We start from the raw sequence: 22,416 nt of genomic DNA, 5'->3' as shown, positions 1-22,416 counted from the left end.
GGAGGCTATTATTTATCATTGAAAAATCACCAATGGTGAAGATGGCTTGTGTCGTGGCAATATAAACTCAGGAGGAAGCGCTTCTGTAAATCGCAATGGATTTAAATGTAAATTTACACAAAAAACGTTTAGGTGAACCAGCATGTATTAATGAGACCATAATTCTGTGGTGTTTTGTCAGAACATGATATTTCCAAAAAAAAAGGACTTTTTCAGTAGTAAGTCTTGCTAATTATATCTCACTAGAAGTGAGATAAATACACAAATACGAGTGTACGGCTAAACAATATGCTGATGTATGATATTTCCATTTGTATTTGTAAGTATGCTTTATTTTTGATTTTTAAATGACAATGAAAATGCTTATATCTCAAAAATGTGATTTTGAAGTTATCATTTTCTGACCAAACACCACAGAATTATTTCAGTCAATTCAACTTGAAGATTATGATATGGCAATTATGACTATAAACATGATTTGTAATTAATGGAAATAATCTAAATCCTTGATTTTAGTAAAAAATAGAAATCCAAGTCAGTGTCATTGAAAATACGGGTCATATGGTCACCATATGAATTTCTGATACAGGAATATATTTGTGCAGGCAATATATGTTTATAAGACACTGCGCCATCTATCAATCAAATTAAAAATGAGAAACTAACATTCTAAAAGCAAATAGTTCTTTTTAAAAGTAGTTTTTAATTTTTTAAACGTGATTTTTTTCATTAAAAATAAAAAAATAATATAAAATATAATAATAAGTAATAAAAAAATTATTGTAAAATACGACAACAAAATATATGAAAATATAAAATAAAATCATTTATGATTAAGTAGTTGTAACTGAATTAACCTTAGACCTCCTTTAGTGCCACTAGATGGCGCTATTTGTTACACTGTGAATGAAATCGGACAAAAAAAAAGTACACCATCGAGACCTAAGACACGTCTTCATATACATAGATACGTTTATAAGGGTATAAAGGGGTTCTACATCGAGCCGCTGCGAGGTGTCGAACGCAAGGAAATCGCGTGACTCGTTGAATAATAACGCAGTTCCTGCCTGGCAATTTCCCCATAGAAATGATTAAAAAAAAGGATGGAAAACTCTTCTAAATATAAAAAAAAAAAGATGAAAAATTATATATTTATTTCATTAATATATTGGAATAGTTTTTTTTTCATTGATGCTGAAATTTTAATTCATTAATTCTGGAATTATTTCCTTTATTAATTATTTCTTTCATTACTTCTGGAATAATTTCTTTCATCAATTTTGGATTTGTTTCTTTCATTAATGCTGAAATTATTCCTTTCATTAATGCTGCATTATCAGGACCGCAAATAGGGAGGATCAGGCGGGTCTAGTGCCCCTGGAGCTGAACCAGAAGGGGCGCCGAATTCAACCTTTAACTGCTTCCTCTACATGCAAGGGGCGCCAAAATTCCTGCTTGCCCGGGGTGAAAAATTATCTAGTTGTGGTCCTGGGAATTATTTCTTTCATTCATTCTGAAATTATATCACATTAATTCTGGAATTATCCCTACTAATGTAAGCTGGATGAGTAACACCAATAAACACTAAAAAAAAATAGACACATTACGGGTATTTGTTCTACCCGTATCTATAAATATCCTTTATCTATTACTTGCTAAGAGGTTCAGAGGTGCTTAACTAGAAGGGTCCTTGGACATACTTTAGGTGGTCTTTGAACTCGGCTGATTAAAAAAAAAAATTATTGTTCTAACACATTAATATATATATATATATATATACACTGGGCCGCCACTAGGGGAGAGCAGGCGGGTCTCGTTCCTACGGCGCTAGACCCGAGGGGGCACCTATTTCATTCTGAAACCTCTCTTTCAACATTACAAGGGGCCGTCAAAATGTGCGCTTGCCCCGGGTGACCAAGCATCTAGTTGCGGCCCTGTATATATATAATATATTTTATAATATTTTATATATATAATATATAAAGGACCGCAACTAGATGCTAATATTATATATATATATATATATATATATATAAACTTCTGTAACGGAGTGAGAGATTTCATTCTATTCCCAGATGGGGGTACATAGAAATCATCTTATTGACACAAGGTGTCAACGAAGCATAAAAGATTAAGAACCTTTGAGTTTTGATACCTCATGTTTTCGAATCTATAAGTTACTCTAGATCAGCGGTTCACAACCTTTTTGGACTCGCTTTTCAGTATATAATTTCTATGGTGGAGGCCTGTTTCACTCGAAGAGCCCGTTTTTTTGCATATAATTTTTATGGTGGAACATTGTGGGCCTCTTTTTTTTATTTATCTGTCAAAGTTACTGATTTGTTTTATTTTCCTCGAGTCGCCGCGGGCTCCCTGGGAAGTGTAGACGGAGCACCGGTTGAGAACCGCTGCCCTAGATATTTCCACTTGCGAACGAAATTTGGTTTCTCGGTCTTTCACTGTGATAGAAAGATTGAAATACCGTATCTACCATGACAGATTGATTCAACCGACCAATAGTTCTGACCCGTACCAATATTTTCCGCTGTATTTCGAGCTATAAAAGATTTTATTTAATTTTTTTGAAATAGCGTCCTTTCCACTATCATCGTAACTGACGGTATTTGAATTGCATTGTGTTATATGACAGTTCAAGACGATTACGTCAATAATATCAGAACATAAAATAAATTTCGTGATTAAGATCTCGAAAAGATCCCACTGTCAATTGTGTTGCAATCTTATGTAAAGCTATCTTTTATCAATCTTATCTTTTCAAAATTGAGTCTGGTAATTGAAGAAAATATGTAAGTATTTGGATTTGTTCTGATGTTTCATATCAGTATTTCCCAAAGTGGGCAATATCGTCCCGTGGTGGGTGATATTATTATTATTTTTCTTGTCGGATGAATAATTGAATGAATAAATAGAATTTTTTTAAATAATCGCATGAACACACATTTAGAAGCTTAACTTAATCAAATCCCTGATACTGAATTTCTATATTGAATTTACTCTATCAATAAATTCCTGCAGTTCCTCTTGCAGCAGTGTTTTCATTATTCGTCGTTCGCATAAAGGATCAAGATTTTCGTATGTGCTAATGGATGTTCATACATGAAAATATTGTGGATAATTGACCCTAATGTAAACCCTGGTTTTGTTGGGTTTTTTTGAGAAATGCTGTGTTTTTAAGAAATATAAATAATGTTTTATTAGCCTGATTTGAAAGACATGAGTTCAGAAATCCAATATTTTATGGCCATAATTTGTCATTCAAAATTTTGCTATATATATATATATATTTGTTATATATCACTAAATTTAGTCAAAACCTTAAACAGTTTTGCTATAACACAGGGAAGCTCCAACACCGTTGTCTTTCAAATCTTTTATTTGTTGAATACACTCTATATATCATCCTTTTGAGTGTTTAAGTGAGTCTTATGGAGAGATTTTTGATATAAGAGTATTTAATATGAATTCAGTTTCAAATAATTACAACCGAAGAACTTACTGGGACGACCGATACCTCGTATATTTAAAATTTATCGCAGTATGTTGAGGATCATCGATGAGAATAAACATTTGAAACACATCTTTTCAATAATTTAAATATTTTTTTTTCGGGTGCTTTTGATTGGTTGAAAGCCACTTGATTATAAGACGGCAAGAATTTTCAGCCTGTTGCTCGCGAGCACTCAAGACAGTGTTTCCCAATGTGTGCATCGCCTTTATCAGGGGCATCACGGCGAGCTGAAGGTTTTAATTTGTGTGCTTATTTATGTTTTGAAGTGGATCTTTCACAAGTGAAAATATCTACTAAACTGTTCAGGGAAATCGACTTGAACAATGAATTTTGCAAGGGAGCTACGAGTGACAAAATTTTGACCTTAGAGGTTTCAATGCGTACACCCTGTTTCGTACTCACTCTGTCATGGATTCTAATTACGCTTAATGAGGTTAAAGCATGTAAGAGAGTTTTCGTGAGGGTGCTTGCCACATCAAAAAAGAATGAAGAGCAATGACATCGTGCTTTAATTAAAATTGTCATCCTTCATGTGCTTGAGCTAAGCCGACTCCCTCATCGTTTGATGACAATATATATTATAAACGGTTGAAATAATTCACAAATGTAACAAACATATACATAAAATCGTTTTAATTAAAAAAGGAACACGTCATGCTAACAATAAAAACATCGAATAACTCAAAAATTAATGAAAACAAACACATCAACATACGGATACAGAGAGGGAAAATTAATCTTTAGTGAAGGAAAGGGGGAAAGTCAATTAAGAAAGAATTTGATAATAGAACTCAAAGAATAGAAATAAATAACAGAAGATTATAAAACAGATAGAGACAAGTTCACGTTCATCTTGTGATCCCCCTTCGAGCCATAACCTGTAATCCAGCAGGTACTCCTTTCGTGGAATGAACGTACTCTCTTAGACTTTGATGTTGCAGAGGAAGTGAATAAAAGACCGAAAAATAATAGTAATAAGAAAAAGCATTTGAACCTATAAATTTTCATTTTCCTGAAACATATTTGCTTTTATACAAATGAAATTAAGACCACACAGCATAAATTATCAGTTCTTTTTTTTTCTTGCATTCAGTCCATGTCCTAAGTCAGTACCTGAAAATACAAAATTCATGATTTTCAGCGTAAGTTTTGAAGTATGAAAATACATATTTTGCATGAGCTATAATGTAGAATAATGTATTATTGTGTATTGTTTTCTTGGATAATGATGATATCACATGATGTCTAATGAGTAGAAAAATAATTTTACATGCAACTTATTATATCTATAAATATAATTTCTTAAACTTTGTTGCCATATTTTTTCCTCGTTATTTAATTTATTTTTACCTTCGATCACTTCAACATTTTTAAATTGTTTGAATTTCTCATTGAATTAATTTTAAGAATTTTTCTAAATTTTTCATTTGCTCTATTTTCAGACTTTTGATGCGATAAAAATTTTTTCTAAAGTTTCGCTAAATATATCAATTCACCAATTGTTTTTCTTAGAACTTTTCTAAAATTCTCAATTGTTTTTTATAAGTTTTAACAGAAAAATTTCTAAATTTATCCCCAAAATTTTTGCACGACTTTTCTTCTTATTATTATTTCAATGTTTTTCAGTGAATTTATCATTTGATTAATTCTTTAATAGCTGTGCTTAATTTTTGAGTGCTTATCAACTTGAATATTTTTACCTATATTCTCTCTCTCTCTCTCTCAATATAGGCATTTTTTTTCACCTCATAACTTCTAAATAAATATATATATAAATTCCTCCTTATATTCTTTATAGCATTTGTTATTGTTTAATTTTGAGGGCTTTTTAAATAAAATTTCTCCAAAAAAATTTCTCAATAATTGTTTATCAAGAACTTTTTTATATAAAACTTCTTTTAAAATTCTCAATTTTTCCGCAAGTTTTCACACAAAAAATTTCTAAATTTATCACTGAATTTTTCACACGGATTTTTTTACTATTATTATTATTTTCATTGGTCATAATTTATTGAAATTAACAAATAAAATATTGCGATGTTCATCACAGCCATACTCACAGAAAAACATAATTAATTTCAGTTCTCAATCATATTGTTATTTTCAAAACATCAAATATTTTATTTTGCATACAAATTGAAAATTGTTTATTGCCCCACGCTTGATAAAAAATGATTCGGATGGACAATTCAGTAATCAGCCTCCCAAAAATGCATAGGAATAATTATTCAAATGCATATGCAATAATTCCAATGTAATATGCAATCTACCGTGTGTTCTGAACCTTTTTAAGCCGTGACCCAAAATTAACAAGACGATCAATTTCATAACTCAGGGATCAATTTTGAAATTAAAAATGTTTATAAAATATTATCTTTATTGATTTTTTACCACAATTCACTCGCTTAAAAAGAATTACGATGTTTATAATCGAATGAATTGAGAAGTTAATCATACTTAGGTAAAAACAACTATACTTTTTTATGGACAGTGTATTTTATTTTTTCATAATCGTTAGTATTTATTGGTTTTATTTTAATGTGTATTAGTTTTTCATGATTTTGAGTTTCTTAATTTTAGTTATATTTGACATCCATATTTTTTACAGGCATTTTTTTCAGCCACCTCGTAGGACGTTTTGCTTGTTGTGGTTTTTGTGTTTGTATTTGTTTTTACAAAATGTTTGATATTCGGAATAAGTGGATTTTTATGACCCATATCAGAAGCCCCTCATGCCAAGTCTGGGTCGTGACTAATGGTGTAATGTAGTGATTGACAAACTAGTTCCCGCGGGCCAGTTGTGGCCCGCCAAGCGATTCCATCCACCAAAGGCATTCCGGTAGAAAAGTATCAATTAACACAACACAATGAATTCCTAGGCTGACCATATTTCCTCCATAGACAAAAGGGAAACAGAAAATCGGGATCCATACGGGAACACAATAACTTGTGTACACGTATGGATCCCGAAATTACAAAAAATTTTCAAATGCAAATAAAGTTTCCAATTACAGCCAAAAAAAAAAACTGTCGAAGGCATGTATAGTTTCCAACTATCACTAAAAATGCTGAAAAATCGCCAATGACGTAAAGTAGGGAGCTTCCATTAGAGGCGACGAGAGAAAATTTGTGCAATTCACCAACAGAGGAAAAAAACCACGTAAGTTATATGTTTGACAAGTATGTGAGATGAATATATTTTACATGACTAAAATTAATCATGATATAAATTATATTATATGGTAATTATGACTAAGTAATGAAAAAAAAATCGTGATTCTTGATTTCAAACGTTCAAATCACTGAAAATAAGAGAGAAAACGGGAAATCTGAAATAAAAATATTGTAACGGCTAAAATTACGGAAATGTCCCGTAAAATACACATCATATGGTCACACTATACAAACAGGTTTCTGGCCCGTTGACTGAAAAGTTCTGCGCACCACTGGTGTAATGTATGCGTATATCTCTATTAATTACTTTCAACAAAATAAATGACCTCGAAATTCTCTCTAAAAGTTAAGCAGCCATTTCATTTCAAGTGTCATTTCCCGTTACGCCGGAAATTACTGTATAATAAGAATCGAGTTCTAGCTAATCTCTTAAAAAACTTTTCTTTTCTTCCTCTTCTTCTAAAAAGTCATTATATACGTTTAGTGGAGTCCCTTTTCTTAGTTTGACCGCAGTAAGCGCCATAATATGAACCTGTGAAAAATATTTGGCAAAAGACAAAACCCGCCGAAGCCCGGAAGTTAACAGTACGTACGCGAGAAACAAGAAATTCGCGGTCTATGGTCGTCGCACGGTTGACCGCGAAATAAGAAACTCTATTGGTAATGTCTTGAGAATATGCCGAAAATTAAGAGGAAAAGAAATAGAGAAGGTGATAGTACACCGTGACCGAATTTCACTGCCATTTTTTTCCCCGTAGCTACTGATAGAAACTGGTTTTTGTTTGAGGGAGAAGATGGGGTGCTGTGGTGTCTTTGCAGGGTTCGGGTTCATTTGAAGTCCACGTTCCTAGACGACGTCAATGATAAACGCAGGTAAAGGAAGGTAGGTAGGTCACGCTGATGATGGGTCCAGGTCATTCCGTAGCTCTAGGCCATGGAGCTGTAAAAATAATGTGATAAAAAGCAAAAAAAAAAGCCGAGAGATACCTATCTATCCATTCCTGCTTGATGGATCGTACTGTTGTTTTCGAGATCGCTTGCATTCTTATTCCTTCCCCCCTCCTTCCGAATGGAATTTAAATGAAAATGCTGTATTGGACATACCTCTGTCGATTTTTCTTTTTTGTCTACGAAATCGATTTTTTATCAGCGATTTTTTATGAGAAACTGGTCAGAATTCTTAGCACTTCTTGAGCCAAATTAGTATTGGAAAATGAAACTTAAGATATCAATACAATGAGCTCTAGTTTTTCATTTAAAAATATTTTACATTGATGGTGAATTTTCTATCAGATATACAGAGTCGAGTCCAAACATTAAACCACTTTAGAGATAAGCATACGATATAAGCAGCGATAAGCAGCGATACTCGATAAATCGTCAACTCATCGTCAGGGAGTGACGACTTAAATGAAGGGCCGTCAATTTCAATGTGCAATATTGTCAAAATCGTATAAATTTAAAATACTATAACATTTATTAAAATATGAAATAAATTACAATATTAACAAAATTTATAAATTGCAAAAGAAAAAAATTGAAATTTTTACCTTTTTAGAGCTCTTATTACTTAACTTATTGTATTAAAATATACTAGTACGCTTTGATTTATACTAGTAATTTTTAATTTAAACTAATCAAAGCAACTGCTAGAATAGTTGGCTTTTCTGCACAAAAGAACCATTATACATATTAATTTCACATATACGTGAAATTTAATTTTAGTGTTTTAATTCTTTATTCGTTGTTCATCTTGGTAAAATGTATCAAGGTAATCTTTCACATACTAACTACAAGGTAATCTTGAACACAGGGTCCACTTTGAGGGACTTGTGGGGGGTCCTGGGTAGGCAAAAGCACACATTAGAAGACCTCAACTTTGGAAATAATGTCTGGTTTTTCAAAAAAGATAATTTGTTTAAATTAAATTTGTTAAATAATTTGTTTAAAAAAAACCCCAAATTAGGGGGGCCCATGCAGAAATCAGGTCTAGCTCGAACAGTCCCCTAACGTTTCAAAAACTTTAGTTGGCAAATAAACTTCCCCAACGTAAGTTTCGTTGCTTGAACTGTTCTGTTTTGGTACATAAGGCTTCTTATGATGAGTTTTAAGCATATGGCAATGCTTTTAACAAGCTTTTTTTTTAAAGGACGCCACAGAAATCATCTGTTCCTATCTCTCAAACTTTTTCATTGAGACGAGTTAAACGCATTTACGACGTTTTAACACTTAATTAAACGAGGGTTAATAACATTACTGTCTGTGAAAGCTGGACAGGCCTGAAGAAAAACGATGACTTAACAGGAGTGACGACTTAACAAGGTTTTACTATATATGCGTGTTTTCCACAGACAGTAAGCATATTACATGAGTCAAAGTTATGAAACTAGTAAATAAAACTCGGGTCGGTGCTTTCTTAGTTAATATCTTATTTCACCCATGGCAGAATAGAAAGAATCGAATTGGTTCTCTGACAAAGAACGAATTGTTATGGCTTAGGTAGAAGCATCTGAGAAACAATGCTGATGGTGGATTTTTCATGTGATGCAGTAGTTGGAAGTAAATTCCCAAAAAGTATATACGGAGGTGCATGTATGGTCAATTAGTAGTAGTTAGAGGGCTACCTGTAGAGAGTAGGCAGACATACTAACACGATACCAACACAATACTGAAATTCAGGCATCTGCTGTAGAGACATCACTCACGAATTCGATGAGAGGGATCAGGGAATAACGTGTCCTCAGATTTATTTTATACAGTCAAATTTTGTCCTTATACGATACGTAAAAAGACCAACATCTTGGAGAGGGTTGCTTTGTTTTGACTTGGCTGTACAAATGAGCGAAAATTTCAAAATTTTGAGTAAAAAATATATACTTGGAACTAAAAAAAAAAGACAAAGTTGACAAATGAAGAAGACATTTGTCTTTTTCATTATTCGCATGAGAAAACATCGCAATCCATTTCATGTCTGGACCAGAAGTGAAATTCGCTCTCCTAAAGGTGAAATGAATCCCTTCACGTGACCAAACGGGCAGTCAATCGAGAACAGAATGAAACTGAAGAATGAAAAGAGAAATCCTGGTTTTTTTTCGAGGCAGATTATCTTCGCCAAGATGCGGTCACACTAACAAAGCCCTTTGTTTCCATTGAATCGTTTCCGTAGTTTCCTTAATCCGCTGATTTAGAGGAGATTTTTCATCTTGCTCAAGTACTGTACACGCCACTAAATCTTTTTTTTTTTTAATCAACTGTCAAGATTCCTTAGTTCAAAACAGTTGAGGTCTAGCAGATGGCACGGTCACTGATCAACGTATTTTTGGAATTATCCTTCATTTTGATGACCTTTCGAATCTTGTACGTAATAAATTAATTTTGATATATAGAGGTCAAGTAGTAATAAGAGCATTAGCTTTCCAAACGATTTTATATTTATAGAAATGTATTTATAGTAATGTTGTGTTCATAGAAATGTACGATGTTACATTTGAAGAAAGTAATTATGTAAATATGTGTAAATTATAATGTCCATGATTCGTAGCATTTCTTACTTCTTTTATGACTTTTCAATATTTACCCTGTCTGCAATAATTTTATTTCTATTTCTGGGGGATGAAAAGGAATCTTAATAAAGTTTGAAATCATTTAGATGACTTAATCTGTAATGATTTAATCTGACTTAATCTTAAATGCAAATAATGTCTTTACCAGTGCAAAGAAAGACTTATACAAATTTTAATGCAATAATAGCACACGTAACTCAGAATTACAGTTTTTTCTTAACTCTTCATAGTATCGAGTAGATGACGAGCTCTAAAATCAATGGATAATCAATTATTCCTAAAAAAAATTCCTCTTAATTGATTAAAAAAGACATTTATTTTCCTTGTGTTCTAGTTCTTAGAAACAGGTGGTGAGTTTTTAATTGAAAAGATAATAAAATATCTAGTGAATTACCATAGTAAAATATGGTTAAACATGGCAGATGTGAAATTATCAAGAAACAAATATTACAGATTAGTATCAGCAAAAATATTACAGATTAGTATCAGCAAAAATATTACAGATTAGTATCAGCAAAAATATTACAGATTAGTATCAGCAAAAATATTACAGATTAGTATCAGCAAAAATATTACAGATTAGTATCAGCAAAAATATTACAGATTAGTATCAGCAAAAATATTCATGATTTACTAGTAAATTTTAAGACACGTTAAAAATAATAATCATATTGGGATAAATTGAGAAATTATTCATATTTCGATTAAGACAACAATAATTTCTTAGGAAGCAATGTATTACATTTTTACTTAATTCATGAAATTTGGTTTTTCAATTGCTGAATTTTTTAATCTTTCTACTTGCATCCATATTTTTAAGGAAATTTTTTTCCATCAGCCTAGTTGGGAAGTTTGCTAGTAGTTGCCTTCGTATTTATATTTATAACCCTGCTGACGTTAATCTTGATAGCTTATATACAGTGGAGACATTTATCTCACCTGTCGCCAGCAGATTTCCATCAGGGAGGTGTCTGTTTGGTTTCCATCGTGTCCAGGGCCTTCACGACTTTCTCCAATAAGTCGGTCATGTTGTCGATGAAAGCCGGGCTTATCCTTGGGAAGTCCAGCTTCCTACCTTCTCTGAGGAAAATAGCACCACCCAGCAAAGGAAGAACAAGAGCACCGAGTCCAACGGCTAACAGTATGGGCATCACGGCCGAGGCCATGCCACCGAAACCACCTAGACTGAAAAGGTTACCGATTCCCCCAGCTCCTACTTGACGACTCGCTGGAACTTTGGCTTCAGATGATGACTGTTTGGCTGACGAGGCTGCCGCCGTCCACGCTGTTGCTAGCAACAGGGCTGCGACTATTTGATATTTGGAAATCATGCTGAAAATAAGTGATTAGAGATGTTATACAGAGGATTATTTTCCATAGCACGTGAGATTTGAGCACTCTGTACAGGACACAATTACTTTGGAAGCAGAAAGTTGATCGTATGATCAAATTAATGTCCAAATTGATATTTGAAAAAAACGAAGATAATTTTTTCATGTACAGGGTGATTGCAACTAGAGTTCTCGTACTCTGAGTAGTTTTTCTCAAAAACTGCTTATCCGAATACCGTCAAATTTTTATGATATCTTAATAAGACCATGGGAGACAGATTTATGAGACGTTCCACGCAGCGGAAAATTCTGAGTGCAGGGAGAAGTTTGAATATTTTTATCGTTGTAGACCTGTTGCTGTCTGTGGCGAGACTTTTTTACGGGGAGATAGGTTCGCATTCGCACCTCAAACTTGGGAACCACAGAAAATTAACATCAACCGACCACCACTGGAGCGTCAGGGGGGGGGGGGGGGTGCGAACTCGGGTCCTCGTGATGACAGATGGTCATTCTGACCAGTCGACCACCACAGCGGCAGTTTCAGTACACTGACATTGCCCATATATACTTAAGATATCCTGAAAATTTGGCTGTATTCGGATGAGTAGTTTTTGAGAAAAACTAGAGCGTTTTTGTGGGAACTTTGATTATAATCACCCTGTATATAGGATGTTTCATGAAGAGATCCCGATAAGAATAAAAGTTCTATGGTTGATTCTAATGAAATATGAAAAAGCATCAGCACACAAAGAGGAAAAATCAGATGCTAATTATCATATTAGTACTATTTTAGTATAATAAATGACGAAACATAAAAAGTTTTAAAGTTTTTACACGTTTCCATTTAAAACAAATTTAATCAATAATATTTGTGAATTTATCGATTACTTATACGAAAAGATTTTCATTCTGGCAATTGAATGAAAATTGAGATATCTGTGATTGAAATTTTCTATTTTATCACTTTTTAAGTACAACTAAAATTGCTCTCAAAATTATTCTTTGATTTACATCATTATTAATGACGAAAATCAAGAATTTTAATCGCTGATATATCGGAAAATTTATATCCTAATGTCACGGGATAGATATTTTTCATTAAAATTAAATGAAACAAAATTTACTATAAATGACTTCTTTTTCAAATGGAGGCCCGTATCGGAGAGAGAATTTCATTTTTTAAATTTTTTTTCAAATATTATTTTACGAAGGGGTGTCACCATCACCACTGAATCTCTGTCCCTCTTTTTTGTTTATATATTTTTTGAAGTTTAAAATTTAATTTTTGATTTTAACGTAGACTTTTATTCCTTTCGAACACTCTCTTCGTGAAATACCCCCGTATATATGAAAGAAAAATATTCCATATTCTTTTGGTGTCTGGGGAATGTTTTTATTTTTATAATTAGGCATTTCTACTTTTATCAGCCTTCGTAGAATTCCGAAGAACATTCTGAAATTGTGTGTGCGTGTGTGAGCAATGAAAGTTCCGTCACACCACGACTTCACCAAGAAGTAGAGGACTATCGTGATACTTTCAGTGAGTGAAAATTCAGTTAATGTAAATTCATTTACACTTTGATAATTTACCCAAATCTAATAAATTTTCCAAGCCAAGCATTACAATACTTTATTCAAATAACTAAGTATAGCGGAACCTCCCTTAACGGACACTCCACTTTAACGGACATTTTTCTGATCCTTGGTCCCATGTAATAGGGCTTTAACGTATGTAAGAAAGGTTTCAAAATTTTTCTATAGTTATCAGACTTTCCAAATTTATGTAGGAATTATGCATAATCGCCGGTAAAAGTGATTAATGGAGTTAAATTTAATGAAACTTTTTTTATTGAGATGATTGATGATTATACATAACCACTAGTGTATCATTTCAACACACAGTAACATATTGGAAGCAATTGCGACCGAAGGCAAATGTCGTATAAGTGTGAGGCGTATAAACGAGGTTTTACTGTATATCATACCTCCCCAATGCGGACACTCCCCGTTAGTGGACAAAAGTTTTGTTCCCAAGGGTGTCCGTTATCGTGAGGTTCTACTGTATCATTACGTCGGAAAGGTACCATTGCATTTCACTGGATGAACACAGCTCATACTCTCAAAAACAAAATGTCTTTCCTCAGATACATCTCATACGTTAGTTTAAATCAGTGGTTTTTCTAAATATTTTCAGTCAGACCATCCCCAGGAAATCTTGGTGTTTGCCATGGTCTGGTATTTATAGCCACAGAAACTACAGCCCTCTATCAGCGAGGATGTTCTCGAACAATGGAGGACAATTTATCCAGAACTAGTAAATGTGATATGGTAACAATGCGATCTACTGGACTGCTAAAGAACTTAAACAACGTTTAATACCCCCATCGAGAACTGTCACCACAAAGGCAAATTTTGTCAAATCCGAACAAAGTGTACCAAAGTTGCAGTGATGCTTTTAAACTTTTCAAATAATTTATGAATAATTATTTATATTTTTTTCAACTTAGCATTAATTTATTTTATACCTCTACAATTGGTCCGTATACCCCTGAGGGTCCAATCACCCCCATTTGGGAACCACTGGTTTAAATTATGTATAAAGCAATTTAAAGGCATTGCCAACAGTTTTGAATTGCATAAATGACTGCACTTACACTGATACTGCGCCTGCGTTAATTTTTGTTTCAAGAAACACAATCTCTAAGAAACTGATTATGATGATTTTCGTATAAAATTCGAATATTAATTAACTAAATTAAATTTCGACCTTTAAAGAATTGGTTATAAGTATTTTCTGACAAATATTTTTTTTACAATAGAAGAAAACAGTTATTACATAGATGTAAAATTTTATTCGGGGAAGATGCTGCTAATTCGGTATTACAAAATTGTACAACAAAATACTGTATTGCCTATCACTAAAAACCAGAGCTAATATCAAAATTTTTTCGAACGTAACACTTAAATACATTCATAAAACTATTTATAGAAAAAGGTCAAGAAATGTAAATATAAGAATAATTTTTCATGTGCTTTTAACTTTACCAAGTTACTTGCAAAACTTGCATCATTACAAAATAATGTTTTCTTGGTTAGCTATACCAAAAAATATATGCACGCAATTTTCTATACATTATTAAAACAAATATAAATAACACAAATTAAGTTTTCAAATTTTTTAAAAGATTTGTTTTTTAAAATTTCATAAAATAATTGTTTCTTAAAATTTCTTTAAATAACATTTTTTTAAAATTTCTTGCAATATTTGTTTGGTAAAATGTCCTAAAATATTTATTTATTAATCGATATCTTTTGGAATACGTAATTGTGTTTCATAAAGAGTCTCTTGAAATACATTTCACAAAAAAATTACGAATGATAAATAAATAAATGATCAGTGCTTTCAGCATTTTGACAAATTTTCAAAATAAAGTACTCTCTATAACGAAATATTTTCTAGAACTCTCACATTTTCTTTAATTTACCACAAACTAAAAATCATTCCCCCATATAACAGATTTTGTTCAATAACAAATTTCTCCATAGATCAAAGCTATTTTAGACCAAACAGTATATCAAATGAATGTAATGTAATAATGAATCAATCAAAATAAACGAAATTAAATGTCATTAATGAATGAAAGTAAGATAAATTAATTTGTTTCACTAATTTTTAATTGAAGAGAACACACACACACATATATATATATAGACAAACAATATTTCGAAAGAGTAAGAACGCTTGACTTTACCTGTAATGTAAGATGATGTGATGGTGGGGGTTTACACGGCAAGGTTCTTGGCTTTGCACTGATGCGATCAACGAACTTCGGCTGAAGAGACGAACTGAAAAAAGGACCTTTATATAAACGCGGTCACGGACAGTGCGCTATGAAGGGGGAAGGGACAGGTAGTAGTAGTAGTAGTCGTAGGGGGTCCGTCCGCTCATCGGGGTCACATGACGTAATGAAATCGGTGTTTTCTTCTTATTTTCGATCCTGATCAGAACAGGTGAAAAAAAAAAAATCCAGTTCTCTCTCTTGGCTTTGCACCGTTACTTGCGAGATTTTAGCGTACGTACGCTATTCTCGGGGGGAGAGAAACGAAACTCACAACTTGAAACAAAAAAACCCTCCCTGAAGGCGAATAGAAATTATTCACGGAAGAAATTAGAAGACATTTTTGTGTGTGTGTGTGTGTGTGTGTGTGTTTTTTTTTTTTTCACGGTTCTGCGGTTAGGCAACTCTGAAACATCTTGTTGTACCGATTACGACCTTGAACTTGGCGTTATGCCTCATTGAACTTGAAGATTTCTTTTAAGAAACTTACCGTTGTACGGAGCCTCTCGCATCGGTAATTCCAGTGAAATCCATTGTAATGATAGGAAATGATTAACAAACGCGATGGATGTAGTTTTTTTCTTCTTGTTTACCATGAAAATATCTGATCTTATTGAAATTGTTGCTCACGGTTCAAGACATCTCTCCTACAGAATTATTTATCTAATTCTAACTCATCTTATTTTTTGTTTTATCATCAGCGTTCATCTGGAACGTTCAGTTGGAGTATGACGACGATTTTGTGTTGGTATTAGGAAAAGTTACGCGATCATTATCATTATTTCTTTCTTATACAGATGTTCGGAAAAATAAACATGATTTCGGGAAATGCTGTGCAATGTACAGTAGATGTCGCTTATTAGAATCACTGATAATGCTATCATTCCGGTACTTTTGTCACTTTCGCAAAGTATGGAACGAACTAATATTCTAACATGGGAAAAAATTCGTTTATAGTTATCGGAACTGTCTAATCCCTACTTGTTACAAACATTTCCGTACTAGGTTCACAGTGCCCTATTCGGGCCATAGTAACCGCTACAATCAATATATGCATGAAGCTACTTACGCAATAGCCCCTGACTATAGTGGAGATAATTACAATGCAAAAAATAAGTTCTTGGTCTCCATTTTCGCAGTTACTCGGCCGAAAGACTTTCTCTGAGGATACATGAAACGTACCGTACATATTAAAAACATCGGAATTCGTAAAACGGATCAGACAGTGTCGAATTCCGGTGATGCGTGAAAAATAAACGCAGGATTTAAGTTTGAAAAAAAAAATATTGTTTTAGAACATGAAAAAAATTTAACATTTTGCAATCACGTATGCGGAAAAGTAAAATTGAGGTGTCTCGCTTTTTAATACGTCCAGTTCGATCAAACGGGGCGTATGGTCAACGTATTCACTTTTCAATTTCATCGGATATAGTATTCAATCGGGTTTCACTATCATAAACTTCTGGTCCCGATGTGATCATACTAAGCGGCGTGCACTATATACATTTTTAAATATCGTTGAAATGCGCAAATGGTCAGAACTAGAGTTTGACATTATTGGGAAGAAAGAAAGAAAAGAATCGGAAAGTTGGAAAATATTTTAAATTTAAGAAATAAAAATGTATTAGAGGCCTAACAGAAATTTCAATTTACTTCAACTACTGGATGGGCAAACATAAATTTCTTCAAACTCATTGCAATGTCATCTGACAGAATTTGGAGATATGCTCCACCCGGGTCCCAGGCTCTGCCACAAAACCAGACTAGAAGAGATCTCGGAAATGGTATAAGGTCCGGTGGTAAAGTTGTGGGGGTCCATGTCATCTCATGATGCTCCAGGCAGCAGTGACGCACACTTAAAGAGGATTTAGTGGTATAACTGTGTTAAAAAGAACCTCCGCGTGTAACAAAACTTTAGCAGTACACCAAGCATAGGATATTCATGATATTCATCTATGCCTAAGCAATGGCTGAAGCGCATACTTTTTTTTACATAGAAGATGCTAAGTATGCGTATAGCCACATGCCTAATTTATGAAATATAGCGAAAAACAAGACAAATGTTAGTATATATGGGATAAATATCTTAATAATTACAGCGTAGTCTTGGTAACTACTAGTCATAATTTGAATCATGCTCTCTGTGGGAAATCTTGCTGCATAGAATTTTGTTCCTTAATGCGCAAAATTAATGGATGATGACCGGTGAGCTTCTAATGATAATAATAACGTGATCAGCGCGTATTCCCAAGAGATCGTTACGATCTGTCCAGGGAATTTGTTAAGTTAGTAGACATCCATGCCCGACCCGGGATTCGAACCCACACAGTCAGAAGCTAGTTCCCTAACCACTGGACTGCCAGGCGGTTTACTAGATCTTTCTTAAGAACATCTGCAAGCATAATTCTTCTTCTGTAATATTTCAGGAACTGGTGTTGTCCTTTTTAAAGCACCAAATCTATTCGGTCGTTAATTTTTGATATCTATATGTGTGTTATATATTGAAGGGACGTGTAGCATCATTCAGAAAATAAGTTTTGATAATCTTTCATGTTTCTACTAGCAGGTAAATTTACTAAAAAAAAAACAGGGTGCATTAAGAAAGGAATGGAAATACTGTACAGTAAATACAGTATTACGATGGACTTTAAATCAGCGGTTAACTAGGGATACATGAAACCCCCCCCCCCGGGATGGGGAGGGGTCATTGAAGAGGTTCCGGGAGAGGGGTTCCATGAACTTGAGTGAGAAATCAACTTTTTTTTTTAACATTATTATGTGCTGAACGTTATTCAGTAAAGGGGTAAGCGATCTTCGTCTTATTGAAGAAGGGGTTCCGTGGCCTTCGTTTTATTGGCATGAAAGATTTGGGTAGCATAAAAGTTAAGAACCCCTACATTAAACGGTGAATAACCATTACCTCAATAATTCTATCACTCTTTCTTGGTATGTTGTATAAAAATATGTATTTTACGCCTTCTTAAACAAACAACTATTACGAAGAGGCCCAAGAAATACGCAGAACTATCTATTTTCAGTAGATACCATTTAATTCACCTCGGAACTAAGCCTCAGAAAAAATTCCATCGTACCGAATCTCCAATTTAAATGTTTGTTTCGCATTTATATTATGAGACTGTTATATTTTTATAAAAGGTTATTTTTAGAGACAGCAGTATGGGCCTCAACAGACCCTCCACTTGAGAGTAATCCCCATTCGACTTCCTCTTGATGTTTCCAAAATATGTTCACCCTGTACCCTCACCCTGAAAGTTCGATCTACAAACTTGTTGCTGTCGCTGTGTCGAAAAATGAACTTTAGTAACGATCAGCCAATCTTCATGTGCTGCGCGAAAAATAAATAAATGAACAGTTTCCCTCGTCAACCTTGACTGCTACTTAGTTTTCTTTCTTGCAACGATCTTGGCATATCAGGTTCTAGGTCAATATTGCAAATATTTGTTTATCGTTGACGACGACACCTTCTACGCGTGTCTGGATGATGACCTGTCATTAGATCGAAACGATAATGATGATTCTTAATGGTATCAGAAGATATGTAACGATCCAATAATTACGTAACCCTATGTGCCTTTCTTTTATGATATCGCAATAATAAATATCTTATTGAACTTTCTAGAAAAGGTGTTTTCACTCCACAATGATAGACATTCGCTTTCTTGATGGAGAAAGAAAAGGTAGGTATGAAAACACTCTCAAAAACGCACTCATCTAAATAATTCTCAACTAAGTTTGCTGTTAATCTGGTGACATCATTGTAGCTTGTTAAGATTCAATAAAATTCATTGGCCTCAGAAACTCATGTTTATTAGATTGTCTCACAAGTTCTGAGTTTCTTTCTTTTTTTCGCAAGTTTTTCACCGAAAAATATAAACTTCAGATTAATATTCTATTATTCCAAGTATGAAATATTTTTTAAAGATCTTTGTGTCTGAGTAGTTTTCAGGCTCTTTCAAAACTTCATTCATGTAGAGTTTGCCAAGTTTGAAAGTAAACAAATAATTTTGGGATTGTTTGCAACATTGGAGGGGGGGGGGGGCGCTGAAAGCAAGGCCGTCTCAACAGCACCATGCCCCTCAGACAAATGATTTTTCTAGGGCCCTACCAGGCAACTGTATCTCATTTTTTTGAGGCCGCCGGGCTGTGCCAGAGTGGATCCATGCGAGCACGTTTCTCGTATACGTTTGTAAATTACGAGCACAGTATGGCCCTCTTTGGCTTCTTGTGATTGTAATCCAAAAGCATACCGGACACTAAAAATAATTTATTACAATCGCAAAAAATGGCCATACTGTGCCCGTAATTTACTAACGATATTTTACAATAAACACAAAAAAAGTGTTAAAAATTTGAGATAAACTTAACAATTTAATTTAATTTAATTTATATACTATAGAGCTTATAAAATATTTACTAACATCACACTATATTTTATTTTCATGCGACACATTAATAAAAAAACCGGTCACCAATTCCAATCGAAGAATCATAATAGTTGTGCTTTTTATTTGATAGGTGGCGGAAGGAGTTGTAGTTTTATTATGTTTCTCAGTATAATACGTATTATATTGAAAATTTATTTTCTAAAAAGCACATTTTGGTTGATAAAATTTTATTTTTAGTCATTTGTTGGTTATGAACAAAAGACAAAGAAAAACAATTTTTTTAATGGTGAATAAGTTTACAAAATATGAACGTTTAGAGTCTCAGAATGACTGAGAATCAGTGTTCTCCAAAAAAAAAAAAAAAAATTTTAGAGAAATTTTATCCTTCTCTCTCCAAAATTTAAAGGGGTTATTTTGTGAAAAGAGGGGTATTTTTTTTTTTTTTTTGATAAACAGAGAAATGATTAAAAAAACCTAAAATTTGAAAGAGTATTTTCCCTCCTCAACAAAATTTGGAGGAGTAAACGTGAATTTTGATGCATAAACCACAAATCCTGATGCGTATTGGGGAACACTGCTGAGAATGATTCCATGTACACAGATTTTTTGCTGTGAAGAAAAAATTCCCCCATATTGCATAAGATAGCATGACATTCTTTCATTCAGCACAGATATCGAAATTCTGTGCACAGAGAAACAACAGGTCTGTGAAGATGAAATTAAAGAGAATGTGCCCACTATCTGGAACGTAGAAAGGATCCTTATCACAAAATAAAAAGTTTTATTCAGTTCAGCGGGGTTTTTTAAGCAGGCTGAGGTTTAGTATTTTTTATATTTCCTCACTGAGCTAGAGAGTGACCTTTGCTTATAGCTCAGTGTATTTCATAGATGACAGCAGGAGTTCCAAGGAGCGATGGATGGATCACTCCATCCATCTAGATCACTGTTTTCGTCCCTCATTCAACCGGTCATTCTTTTGGTCACTCACGTACTTGCAAACTCTCTAGGTTAGTCACCCAAGTGGTCCGGAATTTCTTTTAAACTGTACTATCTCGTTAAAATTCAAAATGAAGAAAAACTTTACGAGTATCGGTAACAAAATAGTTTTCTACTTTGAAAGTTCTCCGGGTTCCGGGATTTTTAAGGTTCCTGTTTGATCATGCGGAATCCAACTGTCACGGAACCCCAGGGTTCTGTGGAACAGCAGTTGGAAACCGAGTCGATCTCTCCGTTGAAAAGTATCGCCACAGAGAGCAAACGGCACAAATATTCAATCATCACCCTTCATTCACAATTTGAAATTTAGATGGCAGCACTAAAAATTCACCCACAGCACTATTAGGTTCACATTCAGTCTGTTAGGTACATACACACTCTCACACTTCCGACATAACTCCATCGGTAGTAAATTGCCCAGGGCGATAGATCGGAGTTTCGCTCGGTTTGAAAGAAAGAAAGCAGTTGGAAACCCGTGAATTAGGAAGTATACGCTGTGCACCTTATTCCAGCTACTTCCCGTTATCACCACAATCATGGTTCCTCGTTTCTGGTAAAGTAAAATAATCATCTCCATAAATTTCATGAATATTTATAGAAGTTTGAGAGATATTAGTTTCATATAAGAAATGGTATTAGTAACATGTGCTTAAAATTTAAATAGGCCAAATTGAACCTGTATTGATTGTGAATTGATTCCTGTACAAAACATTCGAAATTCATCGATACCTTCATGAAGATATGAATACAGTAAGGGTTTAAGTGGTAAAAGTAACTAGTATAGAGCCCGGATTACATGCACTAAAACAGGAACGAAATATGCTCTAAAATTATGCGACTATGCACTTGCAATTGCCAACATATGCACTTAACAAAACCAAAATATGCATTAAAAATACGAAATATGCATAAAAAACCAAAATATACACTAAAAAATCCTGAAAAGGTTAAAAATTCTCCAAAATATGTACCGAAAATGAGAAAATATGCATTAAAAAGTCACAATACAAAAAAAGCTGATATGTTTTTAATATGCACATTTCCTTATTTCTTGCACATTTCCTTATTTCTTGCACATTTCCTTATTTCTTGCACATTTTCTTCATATATATTTCTTACTGCACATTCATTTACAAAAAACATTCCCCCACATATGCATATACTGTATAAATGCAAATAACTTCTGCATATTTTTTAAGCTAATTTTTATTTCTAGTTTGTTGTAACTGCTCGGTAACGAAATGCGAGTAGCAAAAGAATTTTGGCACTATTTCTAAAAAAAATTGAACACTTTTGACATATCTTAGAAATACCCTTTTAATACAAACGATTGATATTTCGGAATACACAGTATCAGAAAACATCTCTATTAATCCACAAAATCTCACCCGCGGTATTAAACCGATGTTATGAAAACATTATGAACAATATTTATTTGAAAAGTTATTAAAAAAAAGTGTGATCGAACTTAAATAAACCTTCACAAATATGCACTTATTCTGTAAATTCTTTGATTTTACGCATTTATATGCATTAATGCTAAAACGTAATTGCATTTGCATATATATAATCCGGGCT

General features: G+C 33.5%; 1 protein-coding gene across 1 annotated transcript; it reads right to left on the bottom strand.

Annotated features, from left to right (window-relative positions):
- Nucleotides 1-4,145: 4,145 nt before the first annotated feature.
- LOC149089849 (uncharacterized) lies at nucleotides 4,146-15,838 on the bottom strand. Its single transcript, XM_089251721.1, has 3 exons — nucleotides 15,350-15,838; nucleotides 11,206-11,598; nucleotides 4,146-4,642 (listed from the first exon to the last, which is right to left on the bottom strand). The coding sequence occupies exon 2, from the start codon at nucleotides 11,595-11,597 to the stop codon at nucleotides 11,226-11,228; it is 372 nt and encodes a 123-aa protein (XP_089107847.1). The 5' UTR covers nucleotide 11,598; nucleotides 15,350-15,838; the 3' UTR covers nucleotides 4,146-4,642; nucleotides 11,206-11,225.
- Nucleotides 15,839-22,416: the final 6,578 nt, after the last annotated feature.

The sequence above is a fragment of the Pholcus phalangioides genome, unplaced genomic scaffold (genome assembly GCF_987345545.1).
Source record: "Pholcus phalangioides strain wild (caught in Gottingen) unplaced genomic scaffold, Ppha-v1.0 ptg000001l_1, whole genome shotgun sequence".
NCBI lineage: Eukaryota > Metazoa > Arthropoda > Arachnida > Araneae > Pholcidae > Pholcus > Pholcus phalangioides.
Note: the sequence above shows the minus strand (reverse complement) of the source record. Positions and strands in the feature narration are given on the sequence as shown.

What these genes read in the sequence shown, in the direction of transcription:
- LOC149089849 (XM_089251721.1), bottom strand. Translation starts at nt 11,597, where the DNA reads ATGATTTCCAAATATCAAATAGTCGCAGCCCTGTTGCTAGCAACAGCG.